This window comes from Chelon labrosus, assembly GCF_963514085.1.
Source record: "Chelon labrosus genome assembly, chromosome: 18".
NCBI classification, from domain to species: Eukaryota; Metazoa; Chordata; class Actinopteri; order Mugiliformes; family Mugilidae; genus Chelon; species Chelon labrosus.
In genome coordinates, this window is record NC_140351.1 from 21,253,897 (window position 1) to 21,279,407 (window position 25,511).

General features: G+C 42.9%; 1 protein-coding gene across 1 annotated transcript in view; it reads right to left on the reverse strand.

Moving 5' to 3' along the window:
- The window catches only part of prex2 (phosphatidylinositol-3,4,5-trisphosphate-dependent Rac exchange factor 2), a 92,474-nt gene that overhangs the window by 47,559 nt on the left and 19,404 nt on the right, over nt 1–25,511 (reverse strand). The window contains exons 6-17 of the mRNA XM_084566435.1: nt 24,595–24,756; nt 21,721–21,854; nt 20,854–20,957; nt 19,272–19,421; nt 18,672–18,813; nt 13,938–14,038; nt 12,868–12,971; nt 12,723–12,772; nt 3,125–3,200; nt 2,086–2,158; nt 784–926; nt 356–448 (exon numbers count right to left, since the gene is read on the reverse strand). Coding sequence (XP_084422561.1) covers nt 356–448; nt 784–926; nt 2,086–2,158; nt 3,125–3,200; nt 12,723–12,772; nt 12,868–12,971; nt 13,938–14,038; nt 18,672–18,813; nt 19,272–19,421; nt 20,854–20,957; nt 21,721–21,854; nt 24,595–24,756 — 1,332 coding nt within the window. The remainder of the gene's footprint in view (nt 1–355; nt 449–783; nt 927–2,085; nt 2,159–3,124; nt 3,201–12,722; nt 12,773–12,867; nt 12,972–13,937; nt 14,039–18,671; nt 18,814–19,271; nt 19,422–20,853; nt 20,958–21,720; nt 21,855–24,594; nt 24,757–25,511) is intronic.

Below are 25,511 nucleotides of genomic sequence, written 5' to 3' on the forward strand. Positions count from 1 at the left end.
AAAACAAAATCAAAGCGATCACGTTAGCCAACCCAAGACTTATGCGTGTGAGTTGGTTCTGTGCCACAGCCTGACGCAAACCTCCCTAGAAATGTAACTACATGTCACAGCAACGGAGATCACAACAATTTCGATTAGTCCGAAATGCATTTCCACGTTTCTCAGTGGGCGGAAAAGCGCAGAAAATTCACTGGGAGGGGCGTAGGTTTGATTCCAGGCTGTGTTACTTTGCTGCATGTTGTCACTGCTCTTTCACCAACAACTTCTTCTCTCTCAAACTATCCAATAAAAGCACAAAAGGAAAAGGAAAAAAAACTTCTGTCCACATCATATGAGTGTGCGTTTGTGCTCTCACCTCAGCTGGGGAGCCCTTCTCCACGGATTTGATGATGGGGACTCGGTTTCTTTCTTCCAGGGTAAAGCCATAGCCTCCATCACTGGGTCTTATCTGGACAACAATGTCTCACATCAGCAAAATCTCAAGCCAGCAGACCAAGACATTTCTACAGAGCACAAACACACACCAGAGGAAGATAGCGGTACAGACAGATAACAGACATAGTACTATTTGCTCACTCCTCTGAAAAGAATGTTTTTTCCTGCTTACTCAGGTACTGAAGGGACTTTTTGCAGCGTTATTACTTTCCTTTCTCACAGCTGTGCACGTCACAATGATTTGCTGCGCTTTTAGTTTGCTCTGGTTTGTGGTAAAATTACAGCAAGTCTTAGCATATTACACGGGCTGGGAGTTAACCGATCGATAAGCCGCAGAGTGACACTCACCAGGAGAGATTTGGAGATGACGTTTTCAACTATTTTCAGGTCATGCTTCATTGGTTTGTGTTTGGTGTTGGAACCTTCCATCTCCTCGTCGGCGAAGAAACGGAACAGCAGAGGCTCGTCCTTGAACTCACTCTTCTCCAACACTGAGGGAGGGGATGATGAAGTCACATGAATATCAGAAAATACAAATACAACGGGATGTAAACTTAAAAGTGTGTTTTTACTGAATAGTTCAGACAGTTGGAGAAAAGAAAAATACTTAAAAAACATATAACAAACAATGGTGCTGTGCAGAAGCAGAAAATGTTAAATACAGCAATAACCCATTTTGCATTAAGTTAATCATTTTAAACCTGTCTAAGTGTGACTGAAATAGTGTCACGTACATATCTAAATGTATAAACATACACTTTGCAATTACAGCTTTCTCTCTGAGTATTACTTTTGAATGAACCCAGTTTCAGCACAGGCATTAACGTACCCACCAAGACTTCAAGTTTGAAATAAAAAAAAATAGCCTTGAGGGGAAAAACAGAGTTTCCTTCTAGCATTCCCTCACTTCATTCCCCCCCAAGATCAGATATAGCGCCAATAGTTTTAATAGCTACATCGTCAGGCCAAATAACTCAGAGGCACGAATGGTAAAATTGCCCCGCAGTTCTGTGGCAGTCAAAGGAAGTTTGATGGCAGGGGTTGTTATGTTCTATAGATGTGCTGGTAATTTGTAGTGTGAGGCCTGAACTGCGGGTAGTTAGGAGCAGTTACATCATGGGGCTACGAGGAGACACGCGGTGACTCATGCTGTAGCATGTATGATGTGGACATTGGCACGGGGGAAGCGTGGAGTTAAAAACAAATCAGGCTCTCATAAACAAACTGTAACCATGGCTACTGTCCATTTTGCACTTAGAGCTGACAAACATCCTTATGTTATCTGCCAAGTTCTCATTGCAGAAGCAAACCATGCATGCACCGAGCACTTGCTCACCAAAGGCACATGTTTAAATGCAGACAAGTATGCATGAAGATAATGAATACAGTAAACACACAAAATTATTTAATGAATTGGAAATAAGTTCTATTCCTGTGGCCCGTCAAAGGGATTATAAGTAGAAATGGAACAAGAACAAGAGCGGTTGTGTTCTATGACAGGATGCTAAATGCCAGACGCGTTGTGCTCAGTTTCTCCAAAGCATTCAGCTCTTATTTAGTCAGTGATAGAGAGGATTGCATGCTTGAGCCGGATCAGAACTTTTTTTTTCTCTGGTCTGTTGAAATCCTCAGCAGGGAAAAGTGCTGTACCGTGATGCATGAAGCCATTGTCGCACAGCTCCACCCCCAAGATCAGTGCTTCCTCCCTCGTCCTGCAATCCCCCTGCACCAGAAGACAAGAGAAATGGTGAAAATAAAGCAGATTTAGGCCAAAAAAAAAAAAAAGTGGACAAAGCGATTGAGTCAAGAGGAAAATAGCAAAAGGGATGACAGAAAATAAAGCAGAAAGAGAACAAAGAACATCGTGTGTTTAGACAGAAGTCAAAATGCCACAGTCACACCCCTCCTTTGTTCCTGCATCCAAAAGCCCCAAGGCCAGCAGAGCCACTCTATCTTAAACACAGCTAAAAATCATGTCTAGACAGTATAGTGTGACGGCTCTTGATGTTCCACTGAAAAAGTAGGAGCCAGTGGCCTGGGTCAAAGACATACATATGGACTACCACAGGCGCACACATGGACTCATATGCAGATGCAAGCACGTGATGTCTGCCATTGATTTTGTGGCGGTCGCCATATACATTTCATTTCTTTGTTGTCATCCTGTACAGGACTATCAATCTGTCAACCCCAAAGCTTCCTGTCAAACTCAATAAGGCTTAGCCGTACAATCGATTCCGTTTCTCCTTTTTCCTCTTGGCTCCACTGAGACCCTCAAGTCTGATGGTTTCTTTTCTCTGCTGCACATTTGAAGTGACCGACCTGTTATGACTGCAGCCACTTCCATCTTTCTTTCTTTGGACTTTTTTTTCCCCCACCAGCTTCTATACGTTTCAAAAGGGGTTGCAGATATGTTTTCAATCCACAGCTGAGAACATGCTGTGGATTAGGTGCTTGCTAACAATATGAACATGTCAGCGTAGTAGGAGCATGAAAATCTAACTCATGTAATGAACATCGCTGTGAAATCTGTGGCTACATCTAATTCTTTGCACATGCAAAACAGAAACATTCAATAACTTTTTTCCCCTGGTTTAGCTACAGTTTCCTTGGATGGATTTAAACAACAAAATCCTGTAAAACAAATATTACATTTTTGATATCAGGGAGCCTAAGCTCAAGGCCTTACCTGTGCTATAAGCCAGTCTATCAGCTTGTTGGCCATGACCACCGATTTGTAAGTCCGCAGATGATAGTCCTTATCCCTGGGAACAGTTTAAAGCAGAGAAAGGTTTAATTTTACTATTCACTTTAAGTGTAATAAACTGTAGAGCAGTAATTGCTTGGTCTATTTAAAAACAGTGTCTAAAAGAGAGCTAATAATTCCATCTGTCAGCAAGGCGCAGACACTTTTCAAGCCTTGGCAGTTGTGTCATAAATCTTAGTGAGTTTCTGACAATTGGTGACAGCGAAACAGCATTCCTCCGAGCAATGCTGGTAACAGCCCCAGCAGTGTTTGGCCCCCGGGGTGCCCCGTGTCAGTAAAGTGCCGCTGCTTTTCAGTGTTATCCCCACTCGGCCGCGCTTTGCCAGACCCCGAGAATGTTGTTTGAAATGGAGCCGTGACTTTCCCACGAACACGGGGGCCTCCCGGGGGACACACAGGGGCTGAGCTGCAGGGCCGGGAAAGTCCTGAACCACCGTGACTTACACCACTGCACCGCTTCCACCACATGCAAACACTCATTCAGACACACAGACACACAAACACACGCACGCCTTGCCTTGCTAGCACACAGAGTTCAGACAAGCGGGCCAAGTCCACTCTCAGCTGTCTGGTGCTCTTCAGAAAGTGAAGCGTGAGAGGCCGAACGCTGCCCCGTTTCCTCCGCAGTGAAATGTTCTGTTATATAACTGTATTTCACATCCTGTGTTTGTGTCTGATGAGGATGGTATTAGCTGGACAGGCATAATGCCCTGTCGCACCATGCACAAACCACTCTGACCAAGAAGAAGTGAGATGTAGCCTGCATTTCTCCTGAATGTGACTCCAGATCCAGGAAGATTGGGGCTTCAGTGGCTGGGGCAAAGTGCGGCTGTCAGAGTGAAAAATGGGGCGTAAACAGCGGTCCAGTGGGCAGCCATATGTCGGAGATGAGGAAACAGCAGTTTGAGGAGTAACAGAGGGAAAGGTCAAAGAGGTGGTTTCTAACTTGCTGTCCAAAGAGGAAAAGTTTGCCTTGACATTTTGCGAGTGGGGATGAAAGCAACTGCTGTATTTTCAAACCCCTCTTTGGAATTAATTATCTAGACGATGCAGTTTAAACTTTAATCCCTCAGTTGCGATGAATTACTGGGGTCACGTGATCAGCTGGACGAGATGGCGGCTTAGGTCGAATTCGCTCAACCCAGCATTGTTATTTTTATTGATTTCCACCGTTGTGACAACTATTACTTTTCTCTTTTGAGTGCACCACTGACTATAAATACGCCATGACGGATTCGAGCAAGAAATTTGAGCCAGGGCTTGCTGTAAAGACGAGAGGGATGTCCGACATGGAGGCCATTGCGGAAGCGGTACTTGAAAAACAACGTGGCTACCTGGAGACACGCTTCGACAAACTTCAGCAGATGGGAGAAGACACGGAGGCAAAATTGGGAGCCATTCAAGCTGATTTATTTTCTCTGAACGAGAGTATCGGCTCCGTCAATGTGGAACTGGACAAAATACGGTCAGATGTTGAAAGTAACCGTGGGAAGCTAACCAGCTACGAGGCCACGTTGGAGACCATGCAACTTAAGCTAGCGGACATGGAGGATCGGAGCAGGCGCTGCAATGTCCGCGCCATCGGGCTACCAGAAGGGATCGAAGGGTCCAACGCGGTCCAGTACCTCACAAAATCGCTGCCGAAGTGGTTCCCCACCCTGGGCAATCTAGACGGCGAAATCATGCGTGCTCACCGTGTGTACAGTGACAACAGAAAGAGATCCGGGCCCCGTACTCTAATCTTTAATACGCTCCGGTACACAACACGCCAACTTATCCTTCGTGCAGCAAAGAAATCCCCGCTCACAATGAATGGACGGCCGGTTCGCTTGTCACCCGACTACAGCGGCTACACTGTCAAACGGCGACAAGCTTTCACTCAAGCCATGAACATGGCCCGAGCCAAAGGAGTGGAGTTCTTCCTGCTCTACCCCGCCACACTGAAAGTCAAAGCGGCCGGCAAAACGGAGGCTTTTCAGTCCGCGGAGGACGCCGAGGATTTCATCAGCTCCCTCCCGGCGCCGCGAGTCCCACCTGCGGCTGGGAATGACGGCTCGGTACCTGGACAACCAGACGAAGCTGCGGGCTAACCATGTCGGAACTGAATCATTCTACACGGTGCCTGGATTAAAGCGCTGATCATCACTCAGAGCTTCTACCACAGTATGGTTTGTTAATCAGAGTGTGCGACAGGTTTTTCCTTTTTCCTTTCTTGTTATTATCAGCGAGATATGACATCTCTAGCCTGCCTTGCATCAGCAGTTAATTTATAATCATTTTGGTCCGTAATTATTATTATTTTTTTTTTTTTTTTTTTTTTTTTTTTATATATTCTGATGCTTAAGCTATAGGCTCTTGTTTTCATTCTCTAAGAACAGTACTGAGCACACCGCCACTTTATTTTTGTGTTTTGTTTTGGACATAGTTTGCTGCTTGGTTAGTCATGGTCACTGCCAGCAGGAATGATGAGGACAAGCTAAGGCTAACCCTTGCACTTGGTCATCTCTAAGTTATGTTTACTATGGACTCAGTTCATCTTATTGCTCAAGTGTCGCTGCTCCTCCTTTTTTTTTTTTTTTTGTTTTTTTTGTTTTTTTTTGTTTTTTTTCTTTAATTCTAAACTTTCCGGCCTTTGTTATTTGCTCACCAATTTAAGCTGCGTGTATGAGTGCCGGGCATGGAAGTAACGCTAACACAAGACACTCCTAGAATCTTGTTGTTGTTGTTTTCCTTTCTTCTTTTTTTTTTTTTTTTTTTTTTTTTTTTCAGTATTAAGTAAGGAAAGTAAGTTAGTTATCTCTGCTGGTAGCAGCTCATCCTGTCCTGATATCAACGGTTTTGTTTATTATTTGCTGGGTTTGAGGTTGAAGGTTGAACCTTTGCGGCCCCATGTCCATACTAGATCACGGATCAACATATGAGGGTTTTATTATTATTTTTTGGCTTAGTTATTTTGAGCCTTAATGTTCATGGGGTTTTACATGTTATGTTGTTTTTCGGGCACCATCAAGGGGTAATGGGGGGTAAGGCACACACATTTTGTACGCCTATCTGTCAGTATGGGTCAGTTTACCACAACTGCTGGCTCTATATTTTATCTTTGGGTACATGGTCGTTAACTTTGAGTTCAGCATGCAGTAATGGGTGATTTATCCGTTTTGGTCTGGAACTGTGATGGGTTAAATACACCACACAAGAGGACCAGCGTCCTTACTCTTTTGCGTCGGCGGAAAATTGACCTGGCTCTCCTACAGGAGACGCACTTGTTAAGCAGAGACTCTGGTCGGATGGCCAACAGATTTTACCACACAATTGCTTCCTCTTCAGCTGAAGCGAAAAGTAAAGGAGTAGCTATTGTTTGTAAACGTAATCTAAATATTAAGGTGTTGGACGTATGGGCGGACACCGCAGGAAGGATAGCAGTAGCCAAGGTGGAATTGTATGGGAGGAAGGTAGCTGTTATTTCTGCTTACGCTCCAAACAAATTTGACAAGACTTTCTATGACATGCTTACACAGAAGTTGTTAGAACTATCTGAATATTCTCTCATTGTGGGGGCAGATATGAATGCGGTGTGGCATACAGATGATCGATCTAGCTTGAGCGCCTCCAAAGATCAACAGCTAGCAACTGCAGCTTTACAGTCATGGGCCAAGACCCTTGGCCTGACAGATGTATGGCGTTCCTTCAATCCAACCATGAAAGATTACTCCTTTTTTTCAGCCAGACATAAATCATTTTCACGGATAGATTTTCTTTTCACTTCACCACAACTTTTTCAAAAAGTAAATGATGCTGCCTTACTACCTATTGCATTATCAGACCATAAAGGAGTATTTTGCTGTGCGACCTTGGGCTGCTTATCCAAACGTGCTGCTAGGTGGCGCTTTAATACCACTTTGTTAAAAAATGATGATTATAAATCTCAGTTTTTGTCCCATCTAAAGGAATTTTTGGACTTTAATTTAGGCTCAGTCAATGACCCCAGGATTTTATGGGATGCAGTCAAAGGGTTTATACGAAGTAACGCCATCCGTTTTGCCTCAAATCTGCGTAAGGATAGAACAGCCAAATTACAAGCTTTGGAAGCTGACTTGGCTAGAATAGAATTGACTTTACAAAATAACTATTCCCAACAGGTTGAATTACAACGGGAAATCATTAAAAAGGAAATTAATAATATTTTAAAACAACAGTCAGAATTCCTGATACATAGGACTAGACAGCGTTACTATTTTCAGGGGTCTAGACCCAGCCATCTCTTAGCTTCCAAAATAAGGACCAACGAATACTTTGCTGACATTCCTTCTGTCAGGTCAACAACAGGCCAAATTCTAACTGATCCTAAGCAGGTGAATGAGACCTTTCGCACATATTATTCTAATTTATACCAATCAGAGATACAGTTGGATAGAGATAAGTGTCAGAACTTCCTTGGCCAACTAGATCTACCACAATTGGCAGTGGCTGACTCTACGCATCTGGACGCACCCATATCACTGGAAGAACTTAAGGCAGCAGCTCTTGACATGCAAAGAAACAAATCTCCAGGGTTTGATGGAATACCTCCAGAGGTATATGTGGAATTCTGGGACATGCTGAGTCCGCTACTTCTAGACATGATCATGACATCTATAGACAAAGGAAGTTTTTCACGAGATGTCAATATAGCTCTAATATCCTTACTCTTAAAGAAAGATAAGGACCCTGTAGACTGCAGTAGTTATAGACCTCTCAGTTTATTAAACGCAGATCTTAAAATATATGCAAAGGTGCTAGCCAGACGCATTCAGAATCACATGCCGACATTAGTCAGTTGTGATCAGACTGGATTTATAAAGTCTAGGCTAGCTGCAGACAATGTCAGACGACTTCTCCATATAGTCGATGCAGCAGTAGACAAAACAGCACCAGCTGCAGTGCTATCCCTTGACGCTATGAAAGCCTTTGATAGGCTGGAGTGGTCCTTTTTGTGGGCGGTCTTAGGAAAAATGGGTTTCGGAAATAACTTTATTCATATGATAAAGGTCCTGTATTCAAATCCCTCAGCTCTGGTACTCACCGGGCAACTATCCTCTGTGCTGTTCCCTGTCACCAGATCGTCCCGACAGGGCTGTCCCCTGTCACCGGCACTTTTTGCACTTTCTCTCGAGCCACTAGCTCAGATGATTCGTCAGTCCCCCAATGTGCATCCTATTTCAGTTCGGGATTCAGATCACCACGTATCATTGTATGCTGATGACGTGTTGGTCTTCATGGAGAAGCCACTACAATCTATTCCAAACTTACTGTCCATTTGTGAAGAATTTAGCTGTCTCTCAGGTTTTAAGATCAACTGGACCAAATCTGCGTTACTCCCCCTTAATGATTCGGCTAAAGGGTTGCAATTTCCAGTTGGCATCCCAGTTGTCCAGGATTTTAAATACCTCGGAATACAAATTTTTCCGTCCTTGAACCGTATTGTAACGCACAACTACTCAAAAACATTTAATAAAGTTAAAGCAGACTTGGATAGGTGGATGAATCTCCCTAACTCTCTTAGAGCCCGTGTCTCTATAGTCAAAATGAACATTTTACCCAGGATTAATTTTATCAGCTCAATGATTCCCCTCTCTCCTCCTGTCAATTATTGGAACAAAATACATTCTTGTGTGTCTCAATTTATTTGGAACAGAAAGCGCCCCCGCCTTAAACTGTCCATCACACAAAGAGGAGTGGCCAGTGGTGGCTTATCTGTACCAAACTTTAAGTTTTATTTCTGGTCATTCGTACTTAGACCATTACTTGTGTGGCGTGACTCTGATGCCTCAGTTTCCTGGCGCAGGCTAGAAGAAAACTGTGTGAGACCCTGGAACTTGCAGGAGGTTCTTTTTGCTAACATATCCAATAAACAATGCCAATTACGTTTTGGTCCAATAGTCTCGCAACTCATTCAGACATGGCGTGCGGCTGAGCTTCAGTGTAAAATCTCCTGTAAGTGGCATACACTTACACCGATCTTTAAAAACAATGGCCTATTAATCGGAGGGAGACCGATCTCTTGTGCTGCCTGGTATAACAGTAATATTCACACTTTAGACAAGGTATATAGTGACACGGGGCTGCGCACCTTTCAAGATATTAGAGACAGGCACAATTTGCCTGCAAACTCGTTCTTCTTCTATCTGCAACTTAGATCATCTTTACAGGCGCATGGTGCTCCGGTACAACAACCATTGCCCATTCACCCACTATACAAAGTACTTGCCACTCGAATTAAAAAGAGAGGGTTAGTATCTGCACTTTATCATTTCTTCCTGGAGGCCTCCTATAATGAACTACCACTTGACAGAATATGGAGGTATGATTGCCCTAATTTGGACTCTGATTTTGATTGGTCACAGGTCTGGGCAAATATTAGAGAGGCTTCCCGCAACCCCGACCACCAGCAGATCCACTTTAACTATGTACACAGAACATATTTGACCCCTCGCAAACTCCATTGTATGAAGTTGATACCTGATCCCTTGTGTGGCCTATGTTCTATGAAGGCCTCTGGAACTTTTTTGCATATGATGTGGAACTGCCCTCCGGTTTCACAGTTCTGGTCCAAGGTGGCAGCCAAGCTTTCTGAATTAGTATCAGTGACCATACCAGTGACTATACCTGTCCTTTTGCTAATTGATCTGTCACAAGTTAATATTACTAAACTTAAAAAGCGCACTGTACTAGCTGGCTTAACAGCTGCCAAGAAGTTGATAGCCTTAAGATGGAAACCTCCCCATTCTCTCACCATCAGACACTGGGCACTTACTTTCCTAGATGTAATTTATCTAGAACTGTCAACTGCTAGAATTAATGGCGCTAGTGAGGCTTCCATTAACAACTGGCGTGCAGCAGCTGACGCACTGAAAGAACTTATAAGATAAGCTCAATGAGACTCTAACCTTGTTTTTCCTGAATGGGTTTGTTTGCGTGTGTGTCACGTCAGATCTATACTCCATAGGGTGCTAGAGAGCGTACCACTGTGAGTGTGCTGTTGGGGTGGGGGGTGGGGGGTGGGGGGCGGGTGGTGCCCATTTTCCTTTTCCTTTTCCTTTTCCTTTTTTTTTCTGTCTATTTTTTTTTTTTTTTTTTTTTTACTTTACTTGATTTAGTTGTTACAGTCAATTTTTGTACTGTCTCTATTGTCATTAATGAGTCATGTTTCTTGGTTGTAACTTGTATTCTTGTTAAATAAAAATTTGATCAAAAAATAAAAAAAAAAAAAAAAGTTGCGATGAATTACTCAGGTTCAGAGCACAACATCCATAAATACTGAGATTCTGCGGGGCTCATTAGCATAATGAAGTAAACTTGTCAACATTTCTGATGCTGAAGTGTCGTTTTTTTCAAGAAAATTCACAAGTCTCTTTCACAGCTTTGTGCAATTTTGTAGCTCCTCTCCGTGCATATTGAAGAATTCTTCTATGTATTCAATATGTATAACAAGGTCCTCTGGAATGAAGGAATTCACATATTTCATTTGCAGAGAGCAGGGGCTTACGGTGGAAGCTGCATTTGGGGTACGTAATGTATGCTCCCCCCTTAGCTTCATCTCTCTCGCTCTGCCAGGAAATTCCACCTAATTAGGCAGGGGTTGGTTGCTCCAATTAAAGTCTGGCATTCCCAGGCCCTGTGATGCATTGTACTGGGCTCTCAGTGAGAACGCACTGCACAGATACACTGGATAGGAGCACACACACAACTCCAATACACCATCAAGAGTTATTACATCAAGAGGTTTGGCTGCGACACAAACACCAGCGAATTGAATGCTGATGCCACAAAGATACACAAAATCACCCTTCAGGCTTTTAAACAGATGGATTGAATGGAAACACAGAGAAGCTTCTGCATGAAGGATCAGCGTGCCACCCCCTCTAGATATGGCACGGTTTCATAGGTGTGAAATTAAAGCTTTTCTTCAGGTCATTTGAAATCCAAGCATAAACAGCCAACCTTGATGTGGTGGCTCTGCGGTACAACATAGTAATAGTGGGCACATAGGCTACTGGCAATTTAGAGGCACAACACTGAAAACCAAAGCACGCTAGCAAATTACTCCACTAGAGATGCTTCATTACACATTAGCAAGACTGCTAAAATGTTTCTTCTTTTAACATATTTCTTACCAATTATAAGTCACTTTTACCAAAAGTTTCAAAAAGCTTCTCATCAAGCCAAAGGACTGTTTTGCACATGGGCTGCATATACTATGGACAACGTGTCCCCGCTTCCTGGACATGGCTACAGTGGAGCCACGTAGAGGTGCGTCAACAATGACCCGCCCACACTTCTGGCAGTCTCACTGACGTTTCCGTTTGATTAATACTGCCCGCTGCTCTACCTCCACAACCACCCCGCCCAATCGCTCACAGACTGGTTGGCATGGCATTTGGTAGTCATCATTATGTCACATCCTGCTTCTATGGCGTCAAATAAAAAACTAAAACGAACTTACCAGAAAAAAATGACACAAACATGACCCATACTGGGGGGGGCGCTACTTGTTCTGACTTCACTTTTCAAAACACAAGATGAATAGGCTGTCGGTTACTCTCAGTGAAGTGTGTAAGACTCATTTTTTTTGTTACTGAATGCCCACTGTGAAAAAGCTTTAGAGCAGAAATTAGGCAATTTGTAGCTGAGAGAAATGGACTGAGTCATGTAACACACAGGGATATTGCAGATACACGTAGAGGAAAACTCACTTGTAGTTTTGAAGTTAGATATGAGGAAAGGTACAAAAACTGTGTGCATAATGTGACTAAACACTTGTAACTCAACATCTAGAGTTTTCTTAATGTAGAAGAATCTGTCGAGTTGGAGGCTCAAGTAGTTGACCGGAAAGCATTTTTAATAATTCTCATCCTAGTTGGCTTTAGGTGAAGACTTGACCACAATCAAGGACAGCTTTCATGGTGTTGAATACCATTTGACGGCACTGAGAGCTCAAGGAAAAGCTCGTAAGAAGACCTTGAACGGGATGGTTTTGGAAAAGTACTAATCCTCTGAAAGATCATACTGTAGGACTGAAAGCGTCAGTAAAAACTACTACATATTTAATTTCTTCCACACTCGTCACATTGTTTACCATGCCAACATTTTCCAGCAGGCTATAATCTCACCGGCACCAAGAGAGATTCATCACTATGTTGGCTTTTTATGTGCGTCCAACAGGCACCCATACTGCTTAACATCTGATAGACTCCATCTCCTTTCGGCACATCTGTGTTTTGAGACCAGGCAGATAAAACCTGCCATCCTCAATCACCCACAGGAGCCGCCACACTCCATCACCATCTGTGCCAACTCCTCACAAGTCTCTTTAAAAACAATGAGCTCATAGTTCACCGGGATATTTTTCTCCTTCATTCTGGTTGCTTTGCGGCAGGTCTATTTTTAGGCATAAAAAACAAAAACAAAAAAACAGATGCTGAGCTTCTGGAGCCCCACCTGATTTTGTTGCAGTGGGGTAGAGGAGAAAATGGCTGCCTACCTGATGACAGGAGTGAAGAGGCTGTGAAGACGGCAAAACAGCCGAACGCCCTAATAAAAACAGGGGAGGTAAGTTTTGTTATTTCACTAATGTGTGTGTAAAACATGACTTTAATTAAACTAGATACTACTGTTTGAAACTTTACCTTGGATATAACATCATGCATGTCACTTCTGGGGTGGTAGGTGCCATCGTCATAGCGAAAGCGGTACAGTACAGGCTCAGGTTTGAACTGGTGCTTGTCTGTGACTAAAAGAAAAAAATTATTTCAAAACATCAGGGGGTTTCTGACAGAAGAATGAAAGAAAAAGTCTCAAACCTCAAGGGAGCAGTATTAATCATGCTTTAAATGTGAAAGTATAAGAGGTTTAAAAATAATTTTCAAGGAAAGCAGAGCTGCGTGGAGAAACAAGCTTTCCAGAGAAGAGGAAGACTCAGCCCTCATACAAAGTAGTCACAGATAATACTTCGTGCTCAGCTTGCTTTAAGGGACTTTGCTATGGACCCTCCGAGCAGTAATAACAGCTGGCTCTGTATTCTTGGCTGAAGCCATGCAGGTTCCATTAAAGTTTTTTTTTTTTTATGAAAAGATATTCTATCGTTTTTCACATGGGGACTCCTAACCACACTGTGACAGAGCACAGTGGGGCTCGGAGTTATTCCTCTCTGTCAGGAACGGCTCTAAAGCCCAATCTCATTTCTCAGAGAGGAAGCAATAAAGTGCCCCTGAGTGATTTAAGATACAACTTGACTTAGGGCCTTACTCTTTTGAGGAAAAAATACACACGGAGCAGTATGCACCATTTAGTCTCAATGCACGGCATTAGCTAGCTTAAGCCTCGTGTGCTGAGCACATTTGTTACCCAAAGCCAAAGAACAGAAACAGTAAGGCAAGAAGTGATTCATATTTCTCATCCTTTACCTAAACATTGTGTCAAGGGACTATTTAAAAAGGACAGCTGCTAAGATATACATAAATAAGACAGCAGTATCTACACCGTAAGCTTCAGCCAGCGAGTGAAAGCACTGTGAAACTCTTAAATAATGAGCATTCTTTGGACGTGGCAAGAGGTTAGGACAGGCATTGGCAGGCATTTGCATGCACTCCTACAGCAGCACAAAGTAAATGAATGTGTTTCTTGATCTGAGACAGCAAAGGATGATAAAGCAGGGCTGAGTGGGAGAAAATAAAGGAGAAATAAATTGAGAGCTAACCATGGTGGATGATGCCATTCTCCAGCAGTGCTTGACCCAGGTGAACGCCTTCCTCTGGGTTGCCCGTCTCACCAATTTCCATCAGCCAGGACACAAACTCACTGGAGGAAACACAAAACACACAACGCTGTCATAACAACACAAACGCTCACCCATAGACAACACAACACAACACAACACAAATCCACAAGTGGGTAATCCTATCCCTTAATAAAGCGCATTGTGTAAACAGTGGAGAGAGCTTTGAATTTACCCGTGATAATGCGTAAAAAGGAAACACTGGAGAAGAGTCAGCTTTTATGACTTTACATGAACAACATTTACTCTAAATTGTGTGACTATGACAACAAACACTATACGGCCAAAGATGAATGATTTATTTACTGTTGGGGGCCTGCCAACCAGCAGGCTTTAGCTCTTGTATTTTGTCTGGTTTAACTTTATTTATTTTAGACAAACACTAAAGCACTATAAAATACAAAGGATTTACGTGAATCCTTGGAATGTCTTAATGAAAGTGCAAGAATGTTTTTGCTCTGCTTCATTTACTACTGGAATGAGGAAACAAACCAAGCACAGATCCAAGAAACGCACCATCTTGATGTTCAAATAGCCCAAATGAGCTAAATGGGATAATTCTCTGTAATTTAGTGAGAGACTACGAGGACAAACTAAAGAGATTGAACATGGATAACAGTGAGCAGCAGCAGCAGTCTGTCTGATTACATCCTCGATGTCCCGTCTCTCCACAAAAGCCAAACAAACACGGCCAGCAGCGCCGTTGGAATTCTGTGGAACTCACTTCCTCCATGATGGAGGCGGCCTGGTGTCGGTGACGAGCCAACGGGAGAATTTTAAAAAGTTTTCAGGGAAACAATTGGCCAAACACCCCACCTCCAACACTCTTTAACCACTGATCCTTGACGTCTTTTCTCCCCAAAACAGGCCACAGGGGAAAAACACAAGCCTATAACAATGTCAATTTGTCAGCCTCTGTGTCTTAACCATGGAGGGAAAAACAGTGGAAGGACAGACTTTGGAGTTCTAATGGTCTCACAGCTACAAGCAGTAAACCGTTTCAAGCAGTAGAAATCTGTTTGATGGACTGAAAGAAAATGAGCAAATTAAACACTTCAGTAGTTAGTTTCCTTACATGGAAATCATTTCAGAGTATGGGTATGTGTTGTTCACATCTTTAGTATTTTGCCATTTCTCGTTTTACATTTCTGTATTTGTGTTTTTGCTTGAGCTCTTCTGACTAGATTGGAAAATCAAAAAAGTGATTTCCCAGTGCCGTGTATTTCTCTACAGTATTCAGTTTATCTTTTTAGTTGAAAATTTAACTGAACTTTAAAGTTGTTTGTTACCAATGACAAATAAAGCATTTTAGGAGATATGCTGCCTTCAAATGGGGTCCCAAACTTATACATTTTTGGTATGGTTCAAGCTCAGTTTTCAGAAATGGATGGTAACTTAGCATATTGTAATTTAGTCGCAATGCTTTTTCTTAATATTTTTACAATAGGCTATGAAAGCCTCATTCTTTCATTATGCTTTCACGCTTCCTTCATTTCGGTCATTAGCTTGCTAAACTGTAACAGCCTCAGTAGCTAGTGGGCACCAACAGTTGCCTAGCAGTTTCGGTGTTGTCATGATTTACATCTGATGTTACCACTTGAACGGCAGGCATTTTGTGTGCACAACTTTCCATGTCGGAACAACAAGTTCACAAGTTCCACTTGAAGGCAGCATTAGCTGAGAAGCTACAGCTAACGGTGATTAGCTTAGGCAAGCACAAAGACAGGAAACAGCTAGCCTGGTTAAACAAATGTGATGTGACTTCTAAAGCTCACTAATTAGTATGCTACTTCATATTTGTTAATCTCTACACTAAAAAACTAAGGAGTCTTAGTTGGTTTTCCGGTGAGGAGAGACGTACAACTTTTTTTAATGGATGAAACAAACAAGATATACGTTTTAATTAATAAGCCTCTGAGGTGCTGATAAATAAAGGTTTTGACAGAGCAAGCCTACTGTGATGGTTTCCCATCATCATTCGTATTCATGGAAAACTGAGCTATGTGCCTTCAGGTCATAGCTTCATGAGAGTGGTAACAGTTTCCTTATTTAACTCTCAGCAAGACATCAAAGAAGAATATTTTTCTAATTGGTAAAATATTTTTTATTTAAAATATATTTTTATTTTTTTCACTATGTGCATGGTGCAAAAGCTTGCAGCTGTTACTCATGCTCTAGTTGAGAGATACAACAAAAAAGACTAAAACATAATTTCTTACAGGATGTGCACCAAGTTCTTCAGCAACTGTCACAACAAGCAGACATTTTTCATATGTAGAACATACCGACACTCTTTTGCCTTTCTGTTTGTTTCAGGTCTAAAACAGGATGATAACATCTGGCTAGGTGGCTGTCAAACACATTTTCTTTGATGAATTACACTGTTGCAGAGAACAAACCACAAATGAGATTGTGCCATTGGAAGGGGAGGAGTTCGAGACCCAGAAATAGCCCTCAGCCTCCAAAAGTAAAGTCAAAAAGAAACAGAGGAGGCGTGGAAAGAGAATTAAGGCGAAGCATTTCACAATGGAGGGAGTGGGCTGAGTTGAAGCCATAGGCAATGTGGTTTTCATCAGAGACATATGATGCTGGTTCCCATTCACCAATTACGCCTACATGTAATCATCTCCAAGATCATTGCAGACAGGGGAAGTACAGATGGGCTAGAGATGTCTTCTTACCCACAAGTGGTCACCCAGGTGTTGGTCAAATTGCATTTAGAGGGATAGATTTCCAAAGGGAGCTTCCCTGAGCTGCTTTCTCACCATATGGTCTCTATAGACTAAACACGACGACCACATAGGTCTAGCGTTAGATCCTTTTAATCTTTTCAGCTGACAGATCCATTCCTTCTCCAAACCACAAGGGACCTAGTGTTGTCTGAGTGGACCAAAGGAGAAAGTAACTCCTCATTCCAAACCGCCATGCGATGTAACTTGGCCACAGCTATGTCCAATTGGACTTTTTGGTTGCTTTTTTTTTTTTTTTCCATCATGCCTTTAAAAATAACAGGCATTCTGAGATGACTATTTAAGCTCTGAGGATTTTCAGTGTGATCATTACAAGTCAAAAAAGATCTCTAAAAACTTTAAACAAATGGAAAACATGGGTCATTCTGAAATGCAATGGGGTGTTTACAAGGCAAATCTGTTACAGGATTCCAAGAGTCAAAATAGGAGCACAGTTTAAACAACAGTGAATCAAGGCTGTCTTGTGAAAATATTCTGTAACGCTTTATTTCTAGCTCTTTTTATTGTGTAGTGTCATCACGCTATTAAAAACCCCAAAAAAAAAGACTTTGGGCCATCACATGCAATTTTCATTTTCAAGATCTTTAGTTGCAGCCAGATGTTAATGCAGCTTTATTACTGTCTCAGCTTCACAGTGTCTGCTCCGCACATTGGCTTACAGTGTGGGATGGACTCTATTGCGAGGGAGAAACTTGATGATTTATGAGGGGAATGGATAAAAGAATTAAGATTTTACGTTTCTTTGCCGACCAGGATTAGGAGAGCAGCAGGTGCAATATCCCGTCATAAGTTCTGGAGAAAATGTTTGCGGCTCAATGACAAGGATATCACAAGATTAAGAATCAGGTGGTTTTGATTGTTAATACAACAGAGAACTCACAGACAAGGGCAGATTGGAGTTTCAGTTTGCACCCACAGATGATCTGATTTTAAAGTAGACTGCCAGACGGCATTGAAACCAGCTCTGGCATAAGCTTTGATTTTTTTTATACTTTTTAAGAAAACCTGGCACTGTGACAATAGGACACCAAGCAATCTGGTATGATGAAAGCAAATGGACGAAATGGGGGCATCAACTCATGCACACTTAAAATAACCCTTTGCACAAAAACCCAGGATTTTGTGCAAAGCCAATATTTTTGCCCATCAGCAAATACATGATAGACACGGAAAGTTCACTGACTTAACTATGAAATTCAAGGACATGTACAAATGATGAACGTGACACAGAATAAGACACACACACACAGCTGCACTCTGGCATAATGGACCTTCTACAGTAGTTACCTCATGGATTCCTCAGCAGAGAGCTTACTGTAATCTAACATGGGCAGGGAATAAAGCAAGCAGTCGGCTGAACCGCACAGGGATATCACCCAGTGATTTATGACTGGTGTTCAATGGCCGATCCGTCCCCAGACACTACGCCAATAATCCTTAAATAAGATTCATCGGCTAAATCTGGCTGGATTTGATTTTCCCATGACTGAGGCAGCAGATATATACAACACACAGTCTCCTGAACAAAAAGAGCCACCGCTTTCTTCTTCCCCCAGCTGTCTTTGGAAATTCTTGCCAATTCAAGAACGAAAGCTTGCGTGAAGAAATGTGTCTTCATTACAAAAGTTGTCCGTGTAATCCGCACTACAAACTGTACAAGCGCCCACTACCTGTTTTACATTAAACACAAAGAGCTGCAAATCTCTAAAGGATCAGCACGCTGAATGGAGATATTCTGGTTCATTCCAAAAGTTCATGGCACAGTCATCCAGTTTGGCACTCACTCATTCCCTCGCAGTTCCAGGGCTCATGCTGACGTGACGGAGAGAAAACCGCAAGGTCTGAACACTCAACTGTTTTCTCACCGGATGAGCCAAAGTGTCAAGATCAGCAGCGGGGGCCTTACCTTCCCAGGAAGCACTTGGGGAAGGTGGTGAGCTTGCGTTTCCGGTCCTTAATGAGGTTGCCCTTGGTCATGAGGTGGTAGAGCTTCTCACCCTTCTCTGACACCATCACCCACGTATCCTGCTCCATGCCGAGCCGCAGACCTACGGGGGCAAATAGCTTGTCAATATCATGGCATCACTTAATCCCAGGCTAAATGCAACATTAGCTGGAGAAGGTTAATGTCTCTTAATTTAGCAAGTTAATTAGCAGTGCCTTTCGGTGTCTGGGCTAATGGTCTTAGGCAGGGTTGATGTTAATGACATTATGAAAAGTTTATCGTGTGCAAATATCTGAAAAGAAAAATGTGTTGTCCATGTGTTTTCTGCTTGAACAACTTAAAATATGCTTCAGTTTTAAACACAGATCCCACATATTAATTACAGCTAACCAAGACTCATTCAGTTTTTTAATGACTCAGATCATTTACTTTGTAGTAATTTTCCAAAACACAACATATAATCTTTGTTGGTTAATTGAACACACATGTTAAGAAAACGGGACATTAGTTTCCCTAACCGAACTCCAGCTCAGATTCTAATACACCAAAGTGTCTTCTTACTTTTCCTCCGCTCCCTCTCTTTCATGATGGCCTCCAGCCACTCCTGCTTCTCCTCCGGTGTTTTGGCCATGCAGACGAACCACTTGTTCTTGGCCGTGTTGTGGATCTTCCAGCCGTTGTTCACTATGTTCCCGCTGCTGTGGTAGTCGGCTGCGAGGCGGAGGAGGAGAGCACACAGAGACAGAGGCGATCGTGACTCTACTAGTTTTATAAAGTCCTCTCTTTGCAAGGGGTGGAACAACAACTCGATTCCGCTTTTTTGACTCGTTTGCGCTCGGAGTACTTCTCCACGTTTGAAGGAGAGGGCCATCAATCAGTGGTCGCGCTGATCGTGACACTGTAAACAGAGTTATTGGGAAGTCGGGTCACAGTAAATAAGGGTTACCGCATTAAACACAGCTGTGACATGGGGCAAGAATCCAATGATTTGCTTTGGAGAAAACGAAACAGGAAGTAGACGAGAATAGACAGCACATTCTGAGGAATATCTTACGGGAGTGTGCAGTCTGAGCTGCCTTTTAGTCCAAACTGGCCTCAGGCTCATTTTTCCAAGGTGTAAATCTGGCCACCATAGCCGTTCTATTGAGTGGTTCATTGATTATCACTCTTCGTCTTTAATGAGATAAATGAAGGGACACACATGCAGAAGCAGGACTATCCATCAGCATTATATAACACTTAGAGGCCTTAGAATACTCACAGACCTGATGGCCTCTCAGGATCCACTACCCACGCTCATAGTATAAAGATGTTAGGAATGTCAAAACCTCCAGCAAATGGAAGTGAACTCTTGACCGTTCGCCGAATCTCCATCATTATTTTCATTTCTTAAGGAACATTTCAAATGCCTCCCCAGCTGACCTCAGAGTTTTCCCTTTTAAGGGTGTAACAAAAAGCAAACCATTACAATCATCAATTACAATTATGTCTAAAAGCATATACAGTGTGGTGTCCTTTATATGGAACCCCTCGTGGGCGTATTTCAACCTCAGGCAGCAAGTGTGTTCCTGGGAAATAGCCGTGGCACTTTCATTACGTAGGAATCCGAGTTAAAAAACTCCTGGATTTCAGATTGAGATCTCCCGCCTGTGGTGCAGAACACCCACAAGTTACTGCGCTACCGCCTGCCTCGCGTGTTTATCCTCCCGCTCCCTCTCCAGACCCAAACCCATCCGTCTCTCACCAAAAACACCCAATATTACTGCCCATCTACGTCCGCTGGAAAGGAAATGATGGCTTCTACAAATATAAATGATAATCAGTGGCTATGCAAGGCCAAGAGACACAAGTGTACGAGTTCGCCACGGACCAGCAGCAGCCCAGCCCCAGGGAAATGTAACTTTAGATGTCGAAAGAATGTTTATAGGTAAATCTTATTTTTCCATCGGCAATCCAAGTATAAAAATCACACAGCTGGGCACCAGCTCAGGCCAAGCTGTCAGCTTTCCTGTGTAGCCATTATGGCATGTTTTTCAACCGTTGCCGCCAAGATTGCTGAAATACAAAATGAACAAAATGAAAGCGTAGAGAGAGAGAGAGAGAGAGAGAGACTGTCCAAAATAAATATGACAACACTGCTCACCTGTTCCATCGTCCACATTTTCCACCTCCATCACCTCGGTGTTGATTCTTCCTCTGAACAGGTAGCGAGGACCCTCAGTTGATGTTTTGCTGTTTTTTAAACGCCTTCAACACAAAAGGAGCAAGCATCTGATTTAAAGTGGGCATGCGATTTGGGGTCAGCACATTTTACTTTCTTTCTTCCTTTCTCTTTTTTTCAGACAGCAATCGGACGTGCTTTTAGAGTGCAACCTGCTGACACGCTGTATGCAGCACGTACAAGGAAACCATAGCAGGTTAACAGCTGGACTGGAGGTGGGTGGAAAAAAAACACGCAGCCGAAAACACACACAATGGACGCAGCAGCACTGTATCAGTAGCTCAGTGTGAGCTGGAGCAAAATGGCTCTTATACAGAACCGCTTGTTCATCAAGTGTTCTGCCTGCAGAAGCACAGTGGCTGGCGATCAGCTTCCTGAGTTTCCTGATTCAACTTGTGCTGAACACAATAAATGTTATGTTACTGGCTGTTTTTCCACAGAAAATCATTTCAAATTGGAAAATATATGTACATACAGTAATGTCCCCCAATTGTGTGCATCTTCTCTGTTTTACGTCTTTCTAACTTTTCCTTCTATTTTTACTAAAACGTTTCCCACAGTGCATTGCTCCCTGTTCTTTAACAAAGTGAAGTAACTGGCACAAGGAATTATTTATAAAGCCTGTGGTCGGCAGGAGGACAGAGAAAAAGGCAAACTGGAAAATTAGCATCGACAATATTTTCATTCTCAGTCTCTTGAGAAAATACACACACACGCTGATGAGAATTTAAATTCATCTTCTGCTTCACTTTCAGAGCAAGGATAAAAAGTCACGACGGGGCGAGATACCTATTTTTCTTCTTGCAATAGACCAGAAGCTTGTCAAACAAGAAGAAAATCCTCTCTTGTATGTTCCCGGCTGAAATCTTGAGCAGCACGCCCTGCATTAGCATCTCTGTGCATGTGTCCGTGATATTGGAGCCCTGGAAATGGACACGGAGGCAAAGGTCAGAGAGAAAGGGAGTAAAAATTGCACGCAAGACAATGTGGGCGTGATCTACAACCAATGCAATATAATGTTAGTATTTTATATTTACATTGGAAAAAAAACATGTTTCTCCAAATGATTCCTACACACGTTTCTATTCAGATATCTAAACAGGAGGAGGGATTACAGAGCCCAGCCTTTCCTGTTCCCTCTCTCAGGGGTCTGTGAAAACACTCTCTGCTTCCTCGGAGCAGATTGCTGTGGGACTTTAAAACACACCGCCGTTAATAGCCTCTATAGAATAACATCCCGTCCAGTCAGACTATGTGTTGCATTGTCGCACCCGGTCCCCATATTGGTTGGGGTTCCTGCTGCAAGTGATAAAGTGTTCTGTCTTTCCCCCCGTACCTTGCCTGCTCTGGGAATTTATGTACCACGTTTGATCAGCCCTCCAGAGCTAAAAATAACTCCCATGCGCACAGAGGCGGAAAATGTGCTAAGCATTTCCTCCTGCTGGAGACATCAGCGGGCCAAGACCTATCCCGCTTTTTCCTTCTTTCTCTCCTCGCCCCTTTTTATTCTTCTTCCCCTCCCTTCCCTTCTGCTTCCCCTACTCTGTTTCTATTTTATTCCTTCCTTCACACTTGTTTTTTTTTTTTTTTTTTAAGTCTCTCACTCTTTCGGGGCCAATGACCAGATGTTAAACTAATTTGCAGCCAATGAATGTGTGAGCACCAGACACGGAGAGGCCAACTTGTCTTGGTCACTTGCAACAGCACAGACTATACAGCTGCATTTCCTAAATGGAAGAACCAACACTTCCACTTTGTGTTTCATGTGCTTTTAAGAGAGCCCTCGTCCAGTTTACTTTGTGCAGCCTTTTAACTTTTCTTCTTTTTCTTCATTTTTAATCCTGTTCTAATCCAAAGCTCTACATAAGAGTGTATTCAATCTGCAACTTAAGCAACCCTTTAAACGCTCAATCAACTGATTCATCAACATTTCAACCCTCTATTTTTACAGCCAGACAACTGCCAGACATAACAACTAGAGAACAGTATAAAGAGCTAGCAATGACAAAGCAGGATACGCCATTAATTAAGGGAAAAGTATACTAGACAAGTCTAGTATAGCTCTGAAGTGGTTTCTACCAATGATGTGGAGAGATGAGAGAAGTTTTGAAGCTAAAGAAGCCAAATCAAGCAAAGCCTACGACTCAAGTAGATTTTAAGAATACAAATTAAACAAGAGAACAGAATAAGAAGTGGAAACTACTACCCTTCGGTCTAAAATTAACATTTTCTATGGCGCGCAGTAACAAAACACAGACACTTGCAACACTAACCAACTGGCAATCACCAGCTTGACAAATAGCTGGACGTAGTCGCCATGGTGACCACTGCGGGCCATCGCCCTGTCTCTCCCACGCGAGGTGAACCTGCCAGGGTGCCCTGAGGGTGGCTAGCAGTGGAGCAGGTCAGTGCTAACAAGCAATCATCCCGTGCAGAGGAGCAGGAATAGAGAAAAGAGAAGAGGAAGAGGAAGGGAAAAAAAAGAAAAAAAGCCGCTCTCACAATCACTCCTCATCCCTCCGTCATTCCTCAAGCACCCACGGAGAAAAACAAGATGCAACCATCACTCAGTTCCCTCTCCATTTTTCTCCTCTCTCCTTCTTAGTTCCATCTCATTTGGAGCTGCAGAGCCTGGCGTGCAGCAGTCAGAGAATCCAGCTCCAGAATGAGCTAATGTTTACAATTAATAAAAGTGCTGAGGGGAAACCGCAGAGCGGCTACAGCCAGGAGTATGTCGAGCACAAGATGTCACCCCACCCAGCACTAAGCCTCATTCTGATTGCACTATTCTTAGATTTCTAGCTTTTTCTGTGTATTTTAAATTAATCAGTGTAAAATCTAATTTAAATAAAGTCTAAATGATTTGTCTAAATCTATTTTGGGGCTGTTTATATTCATGGATTAAAGACGGGATTTTTTTTTCTGTCATAAACACTCAGCAGGATATTTTCCCATGAAGCAACACCAAATCTGCCCTGCTAATACGTAATCAACACTATAGTTGTCTTTGACCCTAAAACAACACACTGAGAAAAACTAAAACATCTCTGTTACACGCGAGGAAGTCTAATCGCGCTCTGCCTCATCTTGTCTAGTTCATATTCGAGATGAAAGCCCGCTCTCTGTTCAGTAGCAATCAGTTACTGCCTACACCTAACTCCGAGGCTGTATCAACACTGACAGCGTCTCTTTGTCTGCACGTGTTTAGGAAGCCTTAAGGCCCTCGAGTCAGTTACACCCCAGCATTTTGCGTTACATACAACCACTGTTGGGCCTACTGACCCCTTTATTAAGGCGTCCTTGAACCCGAGGAGAAAGTCTAACGCCAGCCACACACACCAGCAAGCACAATCTACCAGATGATGATCGGATTGGTCACCCCGAAGCATGACGGCTTTAATTTCAGTCTCATCCAGGCAGAAAGAATTTGGCTATTGTGAATACAAGTCATTGTTCCCTGAGAGTACAAGAAAGCTTAAAAGGCTACGAAAGTCATGCCACTTGAAATTCTTGTTGAATTTCTGGCACAGGGCTAAGTGGCTTTAAATAAGTCATGACTTTCAGCTTTGGTGGAGAAAGCTCAGTTGCAGGTGATAAAAAAATAAATAAATGCTAGAATAGTTAAACACAATGTGTTATGTGTTAAGTTTAGTCAAGGCCCACCTCCCAGCCTTCGATATGGGACTGCCACTCCTCTAAGATCTCCAACTTTTCCATCTGTCTCTTGGCTTCATTGATGCTGGAGCACACAGCCTTCATCACCTGCAGAGACTCCTGCACCAGCACATAGTCGTTGTGCTTCTTAGGGGTCCTCTTCAGCAGCTCCTACGGATGGAAAGGTCACACATCCACATAAGTTATAAGTTCACATATTTGTTCTGGGAAGCATATTCACTCTGATGCAGCAGAAATAAAAGACACCGAATATCTGAAAAATCTTCCCCTGAAATATAATTTGCACAACATGAATAACTTGCAAGGGAAATATATTGCGTTTCCTACCCACTCCACATTTCACCCCCTTGAGTTTAGTGGTTAAACCTCTGCAAAGCACCTCATGCTACTATCCACCAAAAGCGATGGCAATCTCTGCGTCTATAGTCTAAACACGGCCTTTCAGCATGTCAGCTACTATAAGGCTGATTTACACTCCTCTGAGATATATCTGCAGCCACTGATGGCTATCTGTGTCGCTTCACGGGAGAGGAGGAGACCCTGGCAGCTGGAAGACTTCAAATGGCAGAGCATCAGATTACCCCCTTATTATTATAACAACTCTGTGCACATGCAAGAGGCTGTTTAGAGAATGCCTGGGTGAATTAATAGATCACAGCAAGATAAATGAGTCGGGACAGCTCAGATCAGTGACTCAAACGCGCCTTTAAAAATGGATTTCATTTCACTCAAGTTTCACTTTGGAACATTTAAAAACTGAAAATGCAGGTATGCATGAGCCCAGTCAAAGTGTCTGAACGAGCAGCTGGGCAGGAGAGGTGGTGATAGGTCTCGTGTTATTCCTGCAAAGCCGCTGCGCTGGGGAACTGAAGCGGAGACGGGTCGAAATAAGAGGCCAGTGTTTC